The 18,724-nt window shown below is 36.6% G+C and overlaps 2 protein-coding genes across 2 annotated transcripts; both read left to right on the forward strand.

Annotated features, from left to right (window-relative positions):
* The first annotated feature begins 6,021 nt into the window (after positions 1-6,021).
* On the forward strand, positions 6,022-7,503 carry LOC114279544 (uncharacterized). The gene has a single exon (XM_082918817.1). It carries the CDS (start codon positions 6,022-6,024, stop codon positions 7,501-7,503), a length of 1,482 nt encoding a protein of 493 aa, XP_082774943.1.
* Positions 7,504-7,578: 75 nt separating this feature from the next.
* Positions 7,579-17,752, forward strand: LOC145822211 (uncharacterized). The gene is made up of 2 exons (XM_082918818.1): positions 7,579-7,737; positions 17,513-17,752. The coding sequence occupies exons 1-2, from the start codon at positions 7,579-7,581 to the stop codon at positions 17,750-17,752; spliced, it is 399 nt and encodes a 132-aa protein (XP_082774944.1).
* The last annotated feature ends 972 nt before the right edge of the window (positions 17,753-18,724 follow it).

An 18,724-nucleotide genomic window follows, 5' to 3' on the forward strand; every position in this document is an offset into this window, starting at 1 on the left:
GTTAGAGTGCATAGCTACATTGGAGTTCTGGTGTGGATATTCTGTTGTTGGTTGCATAATGTCTGGTTGATGCTTTTGGAGAGTATCTGTTTGCTTGTTCCCTCTCTGTAGGCTGTGTGGTTGGGTGGTGTTTAGAATGCTACTGATGATGTCTGCTGCTGGCGTAAGGGTCCATTTTATGTTGCTCTTCTGATAGAGTGCATAGGGGAATCTCTGGGTGCTAGCAGACGTGGCTACCTTGGAGTAGGAGTTGGAGGAGGTGTTGGCAGATTAGGAAGGCTGTGTGGTTGGGTGGTTTTATTTCTGCTTTCGTTTTTTTTCGTTGTTTTGGATTGGTTTCTCGACAATTTGTGGGCTTTATGCTAGCAGATGATTGTACTTCCTTCTTGGTACCAACCTAGTTAGGATTGGGGAGTGTTAGCTATGATACTTTTTGCACTTCCCTCCTTTATTGATATATTTTGTCGCTTGTTATGCTCATCTCATCAATGAAATTTCCCTTTTTAGCTGATCAAAACAAAAAAACAAAATATATATATATATATATATATGAATTTATAAAAAAAATTCTCATTTGTTAATAGATTTATGCATAATCCACATTTCAAATAAGAATTTTATAAAATTTTAAGAGTCAATCACAAACTTTAAAAAAGAAAGGATAAATTACACTGACACCCCCTGATATTTTTGTTTAATACAAATCCCCCTCACATTTGAAAAATTACACTTACCCCCTGTCAGATAAAAATGACATATTTGCCCCTTAACCTTTATACATATGAAATAATAAAATAATGTTGATATTTTGTTCATTCCGTTTCAAGGGAAATAACAATCATCTTTTTTGGTTTAACTCACACAAAAAATTGAGTTTTTTTTTTAATTTTTTGTGTTTTTTTATTTTTACTAAATTTTTTTAATATTTAAAGCAATTTTTTTTATTTCTTATATACATCTAATCTAGACAAAATTAAGAAGTATAATATTTTGCGATTTTTTTTTTAAATTCACCAAATACAAAAAATATAAAAATTCAGTAATAGATTAATAAATGTGAATGACGGTATTTGGTAATACTATAATAAGGCCAAGTTTGGCATGTGCCCAAAAAGTCAAAAAGTTGAAAAGTTACTTAAAAAGTTAAAAAATTATCACTATTCACCAAAAGTCAAAAAGTACGGCTGCACAACTCTCAATCCTAATTTTTCCATACACACTAATTTATACAATTTTTTAATACACATTTTTTCATAAAAAGTCAAAAAGTTAACCCAAACAACCATATTTTTTTCCTCAAATTTTTAGTCCAAAAAGTCAAAAAATGCACTTGTTTAGGACATCCCAAACAACTCCTAAATGTTGGTGATAAACAAGAAAGAAAAATGATAGTAGAAATAAAAATGAAAAATTATATTCATATATAAAAATTTATACAAAAAATACCATAAAAATGTTGTGATAGTGATATTATTGTAAATATAAATCGTATTTATAGTGTGTTTTGTTTTAAAGTGAAAGGTCACCATTAAACTATATCATTGTTTTTAAAAATTTTATATAAAATTTATGTTTGTATATCATCCGTCAATAAGAATATGCTCAGGTAAAATTTAATGATAGAAAGTTGTAGAATGTAATCAAGATGATAGGAACAAGAAATTGTAGGAAAAATGACAAAATGGTCATTTAGAAAATTTTAGGGCAATCTAAGGGGCAATTTGTAATGAGATTACAAACTTCAAGGAGAAAAATATAATTTTTCAAACGTGGGGGAGGAATCTGTATTAAACAAAAATATCAGAGGTGTCAATGTAATTTACCAAAAAAAAATGGACATGATACAATATGTATGAAATGACCTTATTAATAAACTATTTTTATTAATAAATTCTATACTTAATCATATAGTTCTTCTATCATTTGAAAATTTAATATTTATGAATAAATTTAATATTTTTAACTACTCTTAACATTTTTCACATTTAATATTTATGAATTTATGTAATTTAAAATTTGTATACTTTATTAAAACTTTTAGCATTACAAAATCAATAATTAAGTTTTATCAAATATGCTTTAAATCTAATCATCAACCTATTTTTTAAGCAAAATTCTCTCATTCAGAATTTTGGCAAATATTTATTTAAAAAAACTATTCACATGATAATGCACCATATTCATGGTCATTATTTTCAAATACTCTTAACCTAAATGCACCTTGTATTTATTAAACTTTGTTTAATATTTGGCAAGACCCATATAATGGTTATAAATTGAAAGTAAAATTTTAAAATATTAACTTAAAATAAGTTATAAATTTATTTTGTGCAATATACCTTTTGATGATCTATATAACGTTTTTATTGTGTAAATATTCATAATGCCTCAAAAATTATTACTAAGATGAAAGATATGAGACTTTTATGTTCATATGTATTCAAGGGTTTCTAAAATTTTATATTTTTTTTTAGATGTTACAAATTGTAGTTTAAAAAACCTCTATTTTTTAGCCAAATAAACTATAAAAATATCAAATAAATTATAATTTAAAATTACAACCAAATAAACTTAGTCACACAATAAAATAAAACATAGTATAATATAAAAATATAATAAGTATAACATTATTCAAAAAAAAATGCACCAACTATAAAATCTAAAAATTAAAAGTAAACCATAAAGAAATTTTGAAATATGAAATCACGAAAATTACAAAACATAAATGCATAAGTAATATTATAACCATATGGATCCTCTAGAAGAAGAAGCTTACAATAATAAAATTTTGTTACTGGCTATATTGTGAATAAATATGCATATTTTCTCAATAACCTCTGTCGTCCATATTTATACACTTGATAAGGATCCTCCAGAAGAAGAAGCTTACAATAATAAAAATTTGTTATTGGCTATATTGTGAATAAATATGCACATTTTCTCAATAACCTCTGTCGTCCATATTTTATACACTTGATAAATATAGGTTTTAAACCATTGAACTGTGACCGAAGTGATTGGAGATTTATTTTATAAAAATACACTTAGATTAAATAAGCATGCGATAAATTTTTAGAAATTAACATAATTGTTAGTTGCATAATAGAAATAAGGATGCGAGAGACTAAAGATTATAAATTGATCTTTATAAAATAAAATAAAAAGACATAAACTTACAGTGAAAAAATTTATCAATTGAATTTTTCACAATTACTCCCATCACCAACAGTTACAACACTTGATGAGTACCGACTCTAATTTGACTTGAATCCAATGAGTGCAAGAGAGAACATTTATAGGAGATGTGAATTGCTTCTCATGATTTGTGATACACAATTTTAAAATTGATTTAGTGTTCTTTCCTTTTAAAAGTCATAAATTATGAGAAAATTAGATTTTTTTTTTTTTTTTAATGGTTTGATGGCATACTTTTGAATTTTGAAATGAGTTAGTATACTTTCCTTTTAAATTTCATAAATCATTAGATAGTTTTATTTTTATTGTTGAAAAACTGTTACCCATGAGAAATTTTTTTTAAATTTCTATTAATAAATAAAAATTAATCAAGAAATTTAGTATGTGGAATTGAAAATAAACAAAAATAAAAATAATTTTGATTTTTTTTAAATGTAATTTTGAAAGCTTACTATATTGATTTTTGAAAGGTACATTATTATAAATTTTGAAAAAGATTTCTATATTAGTTGTAGCATAAATAACGTGACCATTTGAAAGATTTTTTTTATAAATTTTAGATTCTATTGAATTGTTTATCATATTTAATGACACATAATTTTAATCTTGAAATGGGAAAACGTATATATATATATAAATCATAAATTATGGAATAATTAAAGTTTTTTATGATTATAATTAGATTTTAGTAAATTGCTTCCATATTAGTGGCACACAAATTTAAATTTTGAAAAAATGAGCATACTTTCCTTTTAGAAGTTGTAATTTATGGAATAATTAGAGTTTAGTTGTTATAGTTAAATTAGAGCTAACCAATAGATTTTAAAAAAAAAATAAAAAATAAATAGAATTTAGTGAATTGCTTCCAGATATTGGGTAGCTGTTAAACAAAAAAGATAACTCTTCCCGAGGTCCCTGTCGATGTCTCTGGACCCCCTAACGTTGCTGTCAGCCGCCACATCCTGATTCAAGAATTTTAACTCGATTCCCTTTCGAAGTGCGTGTTGAATGCGCTCTCTGTCGGGCTTCCCCCGACTTTTAGGATTGACTAACCAATGCACAAGTGTCGTTTATATGGAACCTTTCCCCTCTTCGGCCTTCAAAGTTCTCATTTGAATATTTGCTACAACCACCAAGATTCGCAACAACGGCCGCTCCGCCCAAGCTTGTGCCCAAGGTTTTGCAGCACACGCTACACCTTCCTATTCATCGGGGCCTGACACTTGCCCCGACGGCCAGGTATAGGTCGCACACTTAAGTACCATCTATTTTCGGGGCTAGTTGATTCGGCAGGTGAGTTGTTACGCACTCCTTAGCAGATTTTGACTTCCATGACCACTGTCATGTTGTCTTAATCGACCAACACCCTTTATGAATTCTAGGTTACCGCGCAATTAGGCACTGTAACTTGACTTCCGGTTCATCCCACATTGCCAGTTCTACTTACCAAAAATGGCCCATTTGGAGCTCTCGATTCCATGGTAGACCAGCCGCACTGTCCTAGCTATTTAAAGTTTGAGAATAAATCGAGGGCGTTGCGCCCCAATGCCTCTAATCATTAGCTTTACCTGATAGAACTCGTTCACAAATTTAAATTTTGAAATAGTTGAGCATACTTTCCTTTTAAAAGTCATAATTTATGAAATAGCTGGAATTTTATTGTTATGATTAAATGAGAGTTTAACCAATATAATGTTTTTTATTATTGAAAAATCATAAAATCATAAAATTTAGTTTGAGGGTTTAGAACTTGCACAAGTCATATCATTAGAAATCCTTTTTGCTTATATAATATATAGATTATGTATTTCATATTGGGAGAAAATGTATTTCAAAAAAAAATTACAAATCAATGGTAAACTTAGTCAGTTTTAATAATTAAAATTATAATTTTTTTCATAAATTTATAAATATTTTATGAAAATATCACTGATTTATAGGGACGGACTAACGAAGGGACTATCAGGGGCCACGGCCCCCCGCTTAAAAAAAAAGAAATTTACTAACATATATATCTTTTCAATAAAGTGTTAATAATATAGTAAAATGGCCCCTGCTTTGTTTTGTGGGCTGGGCTCAATCTATTCGTTCGATGGCTAAGGCCATGTGCCTTCTTTAAGTATTATAAAACAAAAAAAAAGGGCTGAATAGAAACAAAAAAAGAAAAAAAAAAGAAGAAAGAAAGAAAACCTAATTGCTATGACTTGCTCTACGCCGTCTCAATTTATTGAAAGCAAGCATAGGATTTTTTTTTTTGAGTTAAATCAACTTGGGATACATACCAAAAAAAAAAGTCTTGCTTTTGCTATTAATCTTCTCATTATTACAGGTATGTGATTCATATTCTCTTTTATTATTATTTTCAATTTGTAATACTTTTATTATCTTTTTTTTTTTAATGTCCTGTTGATACAATTGCAATTTTTTTAATTTTACATATTAAGAAAAAAAAATCATGAATTGGGATGTATGATTTCAATTACTAGGGTTTTTTTAATCAAATTTGGGCAAATTTAATTTTATTCAGATTAAGTGTTATAAATTCAAAATTAAAATGAATTGAGACTTGTATAAAATTTATGTGTTGAATTTGAATTCTGAATTTTTAAATTTATATGAAATTTGTTTTAATTACATTTGTTATTCTAGGCACAAAAATTTTCTATGTCCTGTGATATATATATATATATATATATATATATTTTACATTAGCAATTGGTTCTAATTTCTAATAGAATATTAACCATGTATGTAATAAATTCTATTTTGATTTGTAGATTATTATGGGAAAGCCATGTACAATTGATAGATTTTTTAAAAGAAAAAATGCAAGTTCCTCAGACAATACATCATTGCCAACTTCCAATGTTGATATCCCTGAAAATCCTCCCACAAAATCTCAAAAAAATTGATGCTAAAGAAATTGATATTAGTTCATTGGAGCGAGATCTTGGATTACGTATGCAGATTTGGGATTATCATGTTAATCAACGTGATGAAATTCAACGAGGTTATATTAAGGCTATACTTTCACAGTATCCGAAATCTGGATCAACAACTCATCTTCGTAGCTTTCAACCGTCATGGTTCAAACTATTTCCGTCATGGTTGCAATATTCACCTACAAAAGATGCAGCTTTTTGTTTACCATGCTTTCTTTTTTATAAACTATGTGGATCTGGATATTATGGACAGCAAGCATTCACTGTTGATGGATTTCAAAATTGGAAGAAAGTTAGGGATGGAGCAAAATGTGCTTTTTTAAATCATATAGGAAAATATCCTAATTCTTTTCACAATGTTGCCGAGAGATCATGTGAAGACTTGATGAATCAATTTCAACATATACAAAAGGTATTGGACAATTTCACTTCTGAACAAATTGTAGATAATCGACTAAGATTGAAGGTCTCAATTGATACAATCCGATTGCTTGCATTTCAAGGTTTTGTTTTTGGAGGTCGTGATGAAAGGCCAAATTCAATCAATCGTGGAAATTTTCTTCAAATAGTGAAATTATTGGGATCATATAATGATAATGTTGCTAAAGTATTGGATAAAGCTCCGAAAAATGCCTCTTACACATCACCAAAGATTCAAAAAGAAATTTTACATATTTTCTCAACCAAAGTGAAGAATGCAATTCGTGAAGAAATTGGTGATGCAAAGTATTGCATAATTGTTGATGAAGCTCGTGATGAGTCAAAGAATGAGAAAATGGCTATAGTTTTGAGATTCATTGACAAAGATGGTTTTGTGAGAGAGCATTTTTTTGGGCTTATTCATGTCTCTAACACTGCTGCATCAACCCTAAAAGATGGAATATATTCTGTATTGTCTCATCACAATTTAGATATTCAGAATATTCGAGAACAAGGACACGATGGTGCAAGCAAAATGCGAGATGGGTGGAAAGGATTACAAGCATTAGTTTTGAATGATTGTCCATATGCTTATTATATTCATTGTTTTGCACATCGTTTGCAGTTGGCTTTAATGGCAGCATCGAAAGATGTTATCTCAATTCATAATTTTTTTCCTAAATTGACTTTTGTTGTCAATATTGTTGGTGCCTCATGCAAGCGCAATGATGAATTGAAAGTTGCGCAAGCTGCTGAAATTGAACATATTATTGACATTGATAAGCTCGAGACCAGAATGGGACTTAACCAGATTGGCACTTTACAACGAGCTGGAGATACTCGTTGGAGTTCTCACTTCAAGTTAGTTTCAAGCTTAATAAAAATATTCAATCCAACATGTGAAGTTCTTCTTAACATCATTAATGAAGAAACGACTTCTACCTAACGAGGAGATGCAGACTCAACTTATGAAACATTGACTTCATTTGAATTTGTCTTTATTTTGCATCTCATGAAAGAAATGTTGGAGATCACTGATTTACTTTGTCAAGATTTGCAATGCCGATCTCAAGACATCTTAAATGCTATGAATCTAGTTTCATCTACCAAGGCACTTCTGCAAAAGTTTAGAGATGACAAATGGGATGCTTTACTAGCCAATGTGCAATCATTTTGCGAGGTACGTAACATAGATGTCCCGAATATGAATGCTCCTTATATTAGAAGAAGAGGTCGAGCTCATGATCATCAAGATGACTTTACATTTGAGCATTATTATCGAGTAGATATTTTTTATGCTACAATAGATTCTCAACTACAAGAATTAAATGAACGGTTCAGTGAACATGCAGTAGAGTTGCTAATTCTTAGCTCAGCTTTAGATCCTCGAGATGTGTAGGAACCCACATTTTATGTCTTCGTCATGTTCATGAGCATCTGTATGATTATAGCTTGTTAAGTTTGCATGTGTATGTTTGTGACTTGTTCCGCTTAAGCGAGTGTGATCCATGCCTTGTTTCGAAGCCTTGTGATTTGTCTAAGTGTAGTGTGCTTGTCTTGTTCCTTCCTTGATGTGACACTTAGGTCACGCCTTGCCTGAGTTATGCTAGCCGATGTTATTCCAAGCCTAGGTTACGTTACGCCTAGATCATTCCAAGCCGAGGTCATCCTCAGTCTAGAAGTATCTTGGAACCCCTTGTTGACCTCCGTCCTCGCCTTGACACATTAGCCGAGATGTTACCTTGCACCCAAGTGATCTCGTCCTGGAGTGGTATGACCTAGACCGAGGTGTGGCGCATCTAGGCCAAGATGTGGCACAGCTTAGTCAAGTGTTGTCCTTCCTAGCCGGGGTCATTGTCACCTTAGTTGCCGAAGTCCTTTTGTTAGCCGATGTCACCCCTTGCCGGAGTGCCATTCCGTGTAGCTTGTTAAATACGCCTTGTTATTAGCCGATGTCATTGCCTCGTCAGAGAGCCCATACCGCTTTACTTGTTGAACACCCTTCCACCATGCTTTGTCTGGTCTGTCAGCCACCTTTTCAGGAAAAAACCCAACCAATCGCCGCCACGTGTCTCAGTAGAGGGTTAACCCCAGAACCGGGTAAAGAAAACTATCATTCGGTATCATAACCTTGCCTTGTAGAGAGAGAAACTCTAGGAGGAAGAAGGAGTTTTAGAGTGAGGAAGTAGATCTTCAAGCTTGATTCCTAGAGATCGAACCGTTAGATCCGTGTTCTAAGGTTAGATTCTTGATCTGCTCATGATGTTCTTTATGTTCATGTTATTGCATTGCATGATCGGATATGAGTTGTAAGCCATGCATTGTTTTGAAGTTCGGATTTAGAAAGAGAAAATGACATTCATGTGTTCTTCAAGAAAGTCTTGTTTTGATCCGAAAGCTTGCATAAAGAATCGTGTTTTTGTGTTTATTTCCGCAAGAACTTCAAGTACGGGTACCCAGGTCCATGTTTTCAAACTCATAGCATGAAAATCCCAGATTTGTGATGACAGATTGTGATTGAACATTCATATTTTTTCGTGTTTTCACACTCATGTTCTTCATGTTCATCAGCAGAGGGAAACCCAGAGTTTCCCGACCTCTTTTCCTTGCATGTGGCCCTCGGGAACACACCTCGGCAAGGAGGTGTGGAACCTCGGCCTAGACCTGGTTAGTGCCCAGCATGCTTTTCCGAGATCATTTGCATACATAAGAGACTTGTTTGAAAGTGCATTCAATAGGCTTTGCCCTGTGTTTGTAGGACTTGGGCTTGTCTCGACCCCGACGTGTGAAGAACTAGGTGAGTGGTATTTTTAATAAAGCTATGTTACACTTGCTTTCATAAATCTCGTCTTGCCTTGTTTTGAAAAGTACTTGATCTAGCATGAATGACTAGCCCTACTTGTATATTAAGCACTATCTTGTTTTGATGACATTTCTTGAAAGTCCTTAGTTGCAGGGGACTATAATGCAACTGCACTCTTGTCTTGAAAGTCCTTAGTTGCAGGGGACTATAATGCAACTGCACTCTTGTCTTGAAAGTCCTTAGTTGCAGGGGACTATAATGCAACTGCACTCTTGTCTTGAAAGTCCTTAGCTGCAGGGGACTATAATGCAACTGCACTCTTGTATTGGAATGTCATCACCCCCTTGTATTAAGTAGATGTAATAACATCCAAGGAACTTGAAAGGCCGGCAATGAACTTGATTTCCCCCTTGATTGTAAAGTATGCTATGTATTGTTTTGAAAGAAATCTTGGATATCAATCATGCAAAACCTTTATTTCTAATATCATTCACTGAGTATCCAAGCTCACCCTCTCTATATATATGTAGGTGATGAGCAAGAAGGCAATGAGGCCTAGACGTGTAGCCGATGTGTTTTTGGGTGCATTGCCGACGTGTTTTGGATTAGCATTTTGTACCATCTTGAAGATTATGCTTCTTAGCCTATATTTCATGTGTACTTGTATATGTCGGCTTGAGAAGCCTTTTGGTCAAGATATATTTTGTATCTCATTCCCTTATTGTATCTAAGTTGTAAGACTTCGTAAAAATGTATGTCGTTTCATTGGACTTAAGCACGGCTCTCATGGACTATTTAGATTCTGCATATATATATGTTGCTTACGCACTTGTAAGCCCCATATTTTATACTGTGATTGTGTGCGATTCTTGTAAGTCGGCCTTCGGTAATCTCAGATTACTGGCCATCACGGCACCAAACTACTAGGGGCGGTTTGGGGGCGTGACAGAATGGTATCAGAGCCTAGGATCCTTATAGTACGTTAATCACCCACCTTGAGTCCTAAAGAGCCTAGGATTTTCCTTAGAATGATGTTAAGATTGCATCATATTATTTGCTACTTGACTACGTGTGCATCATTTCGGCATAGACATTTGTTACTTGTATACGTATTATCTGTTCAGTTATTTTTAAAGTCTCATCTTGCATCCTCCTAGCATCATGAGGAGAGGTAGACCTCCAGTTGGCCGAGATCGTTCAGAAGATAGATTTGAGAGATTGGAAAGGTTAGTCGAAGGCTTGGTTCGTGAGCAGAGACAACCTAGGCCACAGGATACTGGTACAACTTCCACGCAGGCTGAGCAGACGAATGGCCGTTATACAGCTCCACCCCCTCCAGTGCCACAAGTGCCTCTACAGCAGGCTTTGTATGGGAACGACACGATAACCCTAATCAGAGAGTTCAAGAAAATGAAACCGCCAAGATTTCAAGGAGGTATAGAACCAATGAAAGCCGAGGCATGGGTTTTAGAGATGGAGAAGTTGTTTGAGATCTTCCCCAGTACAGATGCCCAGAAGGTATCTCTGGCAGCATTCACATTAGACGACGATGCTCGTAGGTGGTGGATGATGGTCCGAGAAAGCAATCCGGGTTTGACTTGGGCAAAATTTTTGGAGTTGTTCTACAACAAGCATTTCCCCCTTAGCGTCCGAGACCGAAAGACCACGGAGTTTCAGAATCTGATGCAAGGGAACAAGACAGTCGCAGAATACGATCGTGCCTTTACTGAACTGGCGAGATATGCGCCTCATATGGTTGACGACGAATACCAAAAGGCGAGGAAGTTCGAAAGTGGGTTGCGTGGACCGATACAAGATCGGGTCAATATGCTCAATATGCCGACATACGCCGGAGTACTGGACAAGGCCATCCTGGCTGAAGCTAATTTGAACCGATACCAGAGTTCGGGTGAGGGTCAGAGGAAGAGACAAAATTATGATATTCGCCGAGTTCCGTTCAATGCCAAGAAGAGAATGAGCACAAACAGTTCCAGCAACTCAAATCAGGAAGGTAACGCCAAGCCGGTGTGCGCAAGTTGTGGAAAGCTACATTTCGGGGTTTGTCGTTGGCCAACAGGAGCTTGCTATGAGTGCGGCGAGATAGGTCATCGTGTGAAGGACTGTCCGAAGGCAGGGACTGACGACGGAAAGAGGAATGGAAGCACCTCGGGCCCTGCACAGAACAACCACGTCGGGAGAATACAGGCAAGACAAGGCAGAGTTTTTGCATTGGTACCCGGAGACGCCCAGAATGCTGAGGTGGTAGTGTCAGGTACCCTTTCAATTTGTTCTCAAGATGCATACGTATTGATTGATTCGGGTTCTACGCATTCATTTGTGTCCACTATATTCGCCGAGAAGTTGAGTAGAGAATTAGAACCCCTTGATTACGTATTATCTGTGTCTACTCCATCTGGGAGAAATATGATTGTTACATCCATTTATAGGGCGTGTATTGTTATGATTGAGAGTGTAGAGTTGTTAGTTGATTTGATGCCATTAAGCATGACCCATTTCGATGTCATATTGGGAATGGATTGGTTAGTAGCGAACCATGCATCCATTAATTGTGTTACTAAGAGCGTCACATTGAAGACCCCAAGTCAAGCTGAGGTCATTTTCCAAGGTAAAGAAGTAGTACCCCCACCTTACTTAATCTCATCCATGAGGGCCTACAAGTTGATCCAAAAAGGATGTCAGGGTTATTTATACAGTATACTAAGTAATTTGAATGGAAGTGTTGAGTTAGCTGACATACCCGTTGTTGAGGAATTCCCCGATGTCTTTCCGAATGAGTTGCCTGGCCACCTTGTCGATAGGGAAATAGTGTTTACTGTGGACATCCTGTCAGGAACACAACCCATCTCCAAAACACCCTACAGAATGGCCCCAGCCGAACTTAGAGAACTGAAATCGCAATTACAAGAATTGTTGGACAAAGGATTTGTTAGGCCGAGCACTTCACCGTGGGGAGCACCCGTTCTATTTGTTAAGAAAAAGGATGGCACACTTCGTCTTTGCATTGACTACAGAGAACTTAATAAGGTGACCATTAAGAACAAGTACCCATTGCCTAGAATCGATGATTTGCTTGATCAACTACGAGGAGCACGAGTCTTTTCCAAGATTGACCTTAGGTCAGGCTACCACCAGTTGAAGGTTAAAGCCGAGGACATCGAGAAAACTGCTTTTCGGACAAGATATGGCCACTACGAATTTTTGGTAATGCCCTTCAGAGTAACCAATGCCCCAGCAGCATTCATGGACTTAATGAACAGAGTCTTTAAGCCGTACCTAGATGAGTTTGTCATTATTTTTATCGACGACATATTGATCTATTCTGGGAGTACGAGCGAGCACGAGAATCATCTGAGACTTGCCCTGCAGACCTTGAGAGATAAGAAGTTGTACGCCAAGTTAAGTAAATGCGAGTTTTGGCTTTCCAGCATTTCATTTCTAGGGCATGTGATTAATGAAGACGGTATATCAGTTGACCCCAGTAAGATTGAAGCCGTTGTGAATTGGCCGACGCCGACCAACGTGTCCGAGGTTCGTAGTTTTCTGGGTTTGGCAGGTTATTACAGAAAGTTTGTGAAGGATTTCTCGAGGATTGCAGTGCCATTGACACAACTAACTAAGAAGGGAGCATCTTATGAATGGACCAATGAAAGAGAATCAGCCTTCCAGGAGCTGAAGACGAGGTTAGTTACAGCACCAGTTCTGGTACTACCATCGGCTAATGAGGAATTTCAGATTTACAGTGATGCTTCACATAAGGGTTTGGGTTGCGTGTTAATGCAAGAAGGTAAAGTCATAGCGTACGCGTCTCGTCAGTTGAAGCCCAATGAAAAGAATTATCCTACCCATGATCTGGAGCTAGTTGCCGTGGTTTTTGCTTTGAAGATATGGCGTCATTACTTGTATGGAACATCTTGCCAAGTTTTCACCGACCACAAGAGTCTGAAGTACTTGTTCACCCAGAAAGAGTTAAATATGAGGCAGAGAAGATGGCTCGAGCTGTTGAAGGACTATGACATGCAGATTCAGTATCACCCAGGTAAGGCAAATTCCGTAGCCGACGCATTAAGCAGGAAGCTAGTTGGAAGTTTGGCGTGTCTGGCAACGATCTCAGCGGAACCGACCATCGTTGAGGAAGTGAAGACCAGGCAGATGGAAGATAAGTTCCTAAAAAGGGTAATTGATGAATTCGTCTCCAAGCCGAGGCCAGGATACACAGTGGAAAATCAGGTGCTTAAGTTTGAAGGAAGATTGTGTGTAGCCGACGTACCAGAGTTGAAAAGGAAGATTTTGCAAGAGGCCCATAGTTCCAAGTTTGCCATTCATCCAGGGAGCACCAAGATGTATCAGGACGTAAAGCGGGCCTTCTGGTGGCCAAACATGAAAAGAGAGATAGCCGAGTTTGTATTTCAGTGTCTGTGTTGTCAGCAAGTGAAGGCAGAACACCAGAGACCGGCAGGACTTCTTCAACCCTTGTCAATTCCTGAGTGGAAATGGGAGCACATCTCCATGGATTTCGTAGTGGGTTTGCCGAGGACGCAAAGAGGTATGGATTCCATTTGGGTTATAGTCGACAGGTTTACTAAGTCAGCTCACTTCTTGCCTGTCAAGACTACATTCAATGCCGACCGACTTGCCGAATTGTACATGAATGAGATCGTTAGGCTTCATGGTGTGCCGATGTCCATTGTGTCAGACCAAGATCCGAAGTTCGTTTCTAGATTTTGGCAGAGTCTACAAGGAGCCTTGGGGACTGAGTTGAGATTTAGCACAACCTTTCACCCCCAGACCGACGGGCAGACAGAAAGAACGATCCAGACACTCGAAGACATGCTCAGACTGTGCGTGTTGGATTTCCAGGGAAGTTGGGAATCGCATTTGCCATTAGTAGAGTTCGCGTACAACAACAGTTATCAAGCCAGCATAGGCATGGCGCCGTATGAAGCTTTGTATGGAAGGGAGTGCAGATCGCCGATATGTTGGACTGAAGTAGAAGACAAGGCTCTAATTGGCCCCGAGTTGGTTCAGATGACAACTGAAAAGATCAAACTCATTCAGCAGAGGATTAAAACCGCACAGAGTCGACAGAAGTGTTATGCCGACCAAAGAAGGAGGGAGTTAGAATTTGAAATTGGGGATCATGTGTTTTTGAAGGTCTCGCCGATGACAGGAGTTTCGAGATTTGGGAAGAAGGGTAAACTTGCACCCCGATATATTGGGCCGTTTGAAATTCTTGAGAAAGTTAACACCGTCGCTTATAGACTCGCTTTGCCGCCAGATTTGAGCCAAGTCCACAGCGTGTTCCATGTTTCAATGCTGAGAAAATATATCCGAGACCCACTGCATGTAATAGATTACTCCGGGGTTGTAGTTAATGAAGACCTGGGCTACGAAGAGAAGCCGATGAGAATTATCGACAGACAAGTGAGACAGTTGAGAAACAAGTCGATATCAATGGTGAAAATTGAATGGGAGAAGCATTATGGCGAGGAGGCCACATGGGAAAAGGAAGAGGAGATGAAAATCCGTTACCCGGAGTTATTCGTAGGACAAGGTAACTTAAGTTTGGGGACCAAACTTCTTTAAGGAAGGTAGACTGTAGGAACCCACATTTTATGTCTTCGTCATGTTCATGAGCATCTGTATGATTATGGCTTGTTAAGTTTGCATGTGTATGTTTGTGACTTGTTCCGCTTAAGCGAGTGTGATCCATGCCTTGTTTCGAAGCCTTGTGATTTGTCTAAGTGTAGTGTGCTTGTCTTGTTCCTTCCTTGATGTGAAACTTAGGTCACGCCTTGCCTGAGTTATGCTAGCCGATGTTATTCCAAGCCTAGGTTACGTTACGCCTAGATCATTCCAAGCCGAGGTCATCCTCAGTCTAGAAGTATCTTGGAACCCCTTGTTGACCTCCGTCCTCGCCTTGACACATTAGCCGAGATGTTACCTTGCACCCAAGTGATCTCGTCCTGGAGTGGTATGACCTAGACCGAGGTGTGGCGCATCTAGGCCAAGATGTGGCACAGCTTAGTCAAGTGTTGTCCTTCCTAGCCGGGGTCATTGTCACCTTAGTTGCCGAAGTCCTTTTGTTAGCCGATGTCACCCCTTGCCGGAGTGCCATTCCGTGTAGCTTGTTAAATACGCCTTGTTATTAGCCGATGTCATTGCCTCGTCAGAGAGCCCATACCGTTTTACTTGTTGAACACCCTTCCACCATGCTTTGTCTGGTCTGTCAGCCACCTTTTCAGGAAAAAACCCAACCAATCGCCGCCACGTGTCTCAGTAGAGGGTTAACCCCAGAACCGGGTAAAGAAAACTATCATTCGGTATCATAACCTTGCCTTGTAGAGAGAGAAACTCTAGGAGGAAGAAGGAGTTTTAGAGTGAGGAAGTAGATCTTCAAGCTTGATTCCTAGAGATCGAACCGTTAGATCCGTGTTCTAAGGTTAGATTCTTGATCTGCTCATGATGTTCTTTATGTTCATGTTATTGCATTGCATGATCGGATATGAGTTGTAAGCCATGCATTGTTTTGAAGTTCGGATTTAGAAAGAGAAAATGACATTCATGTGTTCTTCAAGAAAGTCTTGTTTTGATCCGAAAGCTTGCATAAAGAATCGTGTTTTTGTGTTTATTTCCGCAAGAACTTCAAGTACGGGTACCCAGGTCCATGTTTTCAAACTCATAGCATGAAAATCCCAGATTTGTGATGACAGATTGTGATTGAACATTCATATTTTTTCGTGTTTTCACACTCATGTTCTTCATGTTCATCAGCAGAGGGAAACCCAGAGTTTCCCGACCTCTTTTCCTTGCATGTGGCCCTCGGGAACACACCTCGGCAAGGAGGTGTGGAACCTCGGCCTAGACCTGGTTAGTGCCCAGCATGCTTTTCCGAGATCATTTGCATACATAAGAGACTTGTTTGAAAGTGCATTCAATAGGCTTTGCCCTGTGTTTGTAGGACTTGGGCTTGTCTCGACCCCGACGTGTGAAGAACTAGGTGAGTGGTATTTTTAATAAAGCTATGTTACACTTGCTTTCATAAATCTCGTCTTGCCTTGTTTTGAAAAGTACTTGATCTAGCATGAATGACTAGCCCTACTTGTATATTAAGCACTATCTTGTTTTGATGACATTTCTTGAAAGTCCTTAGTTGCAGGGGACTATAATGCAACTGCACTCTTGTCTTGAAAGTCCTTAGTTGCAGGGGACTATAATGCAACTGCACTCTTGTCTTGAAAGTCCTTAGTTGCAGGGGACTATAATGCAACTGCACTCTTGTCTTGAAAGTCCTTAGCTGCAGGGGACTATAATGCAACTGCACTCTTGTATTGGAATGTCATCACCCCCTTGTATTAAGTAGATGTAATAACATCCAAGGAACTTGAAAGGCCGGCAATGAACTTGATTTCCCCCTTGATTGTAAAGTATGCTATGTATTGTTTTGAAAGAAATCTTGGATATCAATCATGCAAAACCTTTATTTCTAATATCATTCACTGAGTATCCAAGCTCACCCTCTCTATATATATGTAGGTGATGAGCAAGAAGGCAATGAGGCCTAGACGTGTAGCCGATGTGTTTTTGGGTGCATTGCCGACGTGTTTTGGATTAGCATTTTGTACCATCTTGAAGATTATGCTTCTTAGCCTATATTTCATGTGTACTTGTATATGTCGGCTTGAGAAGCCTTTTGGTCAAGATGTATTTTGTATCTCATTCCCTTATTGTATCTAAGTTGTAAGACTTCGTAAAAATGTATGTCGTTTCATTGGACTTAAGCACGGCTCTCATGGACTATTTAGATTCTGCATATATATATATGTTGCTTACGCACTTGTAAGCCCCATATTTTATACTCTAATTGTGTGTGATTCTTGTAAGTCGGCCTTCGGTAATCTCGGATTACTGGCCATCACGGCACCAAACTACTAGGGGCTGTTTGGGGGCGTGACAAGATGTGTCTGAAACTTTCAGAATCGACGATATTTGTCGATTACTAGAAAAGTTTTATCTACAAGACTTCAAAGATCAAGAGAAAATACTGTTGAGAATGCAACTTCACCATTACGAGCATAATGTAGTTCAGCATGCAGATTACAAAAAATTGTCTACTATTTCTGAATTGTGTCAGTGGTTGGTAAGGACAAACAAATCTACGATCTATCAACTTGTTTATAGAGTGATTACACTTGCTCTTACTCTTCCAGTTTCTACTGCAACTACGAAGCGATCATTTTCAGCCATGAAAATTGTCAAAAGTAGACTTCGCAACAAAATGGAAGATGAATTTCTTACAGACTCTTCGCTTGTGTACATTGAAAAGGAAATTGCTGAAAATTTTACTACAGAATCAATCATTGAAGACTTTTAAGATATGAAAGAACGTCGAGTTCCATTCTGATAGATGATTGAGTTGATTTGTATAAATAATTTTTTAATAAATGACTTTGCTTTTATTCATATATTAAATTTACTAAATATATGGTTTTATTTTTTATGTACTAATTTAATATTAAATTTTAGTTTACTTTTTGAATTCAAAAAAATAGTAATTTATATCAATTTATATCAATTCATATAAAAAAATTATTTATGTCTTGACTCCCTGCAAATGAATTCTTGATTCTGTCCCTGCCGATTTACAATTTTCCCTTCATATTGTACCCACCAATAACAAGACAATTCACAAAACACTATTAGACACGTAATTTATGATCGGATATAGACTTGCTATAAACAACGGCTTATTTTGTCAAGTATTTTTTTTTTTTAAATGTGTAAAAAAAAATAAAGAGTTAATGTGATCAAAAAAAATCAAAAAGTCAAAAAATTGACTTTTAATCCAGTTGATAGTTTTTTTTTATATTTAAATTAAGGTATTATTTGGCATAAACTAAATAAATATACTTATTTGGGTTATATCACCTTTCTACTTTTCTATACATCTTTCGTAAAAAATTAAAAAATATTCCAAACACCCCCCTAAATCAACGGTTAAAGGGTTAATTTTTTATACACAATAACTTGTAAAATAATGAATCAAATTACTTAAAAGTCAAGGATAATAACGTTAGATTCTCAACTAACAAAGACGTTTTGTGGCATTTCATGTAGTCCATTTACGTGCAAGACATAAAATTTCCAACAATGATTCATCCCACTAAAAATATCACTATTAATAGCACTAATACATTAAAAAAGTAAAAAAAAAATTAAAAAAATACAACTCAAAGATCAAAACATCACATCATTAATGACAGGACCCACTGCCACCTAATTAGTGGGAGCACTAATCAGTGCTCCCAAGCATTTTTCTAAAATTTCAGCTTGTTTGGTTTGTGCA

This window comes from Camellia sinensis, chromosome 3, assembly GCF_055761805.1.
Source record: "Camellia sinensis isolate YWXY chromosome 3, ASM5576180v1, whole genome shotgun sequence".
NCBI classification, from domain to species: Eukaryota; Viridiplantae; Streptophyta; class Magnoliopsida; order Ericales; family Theaceae; genus Camellia; species Camellia sinensis.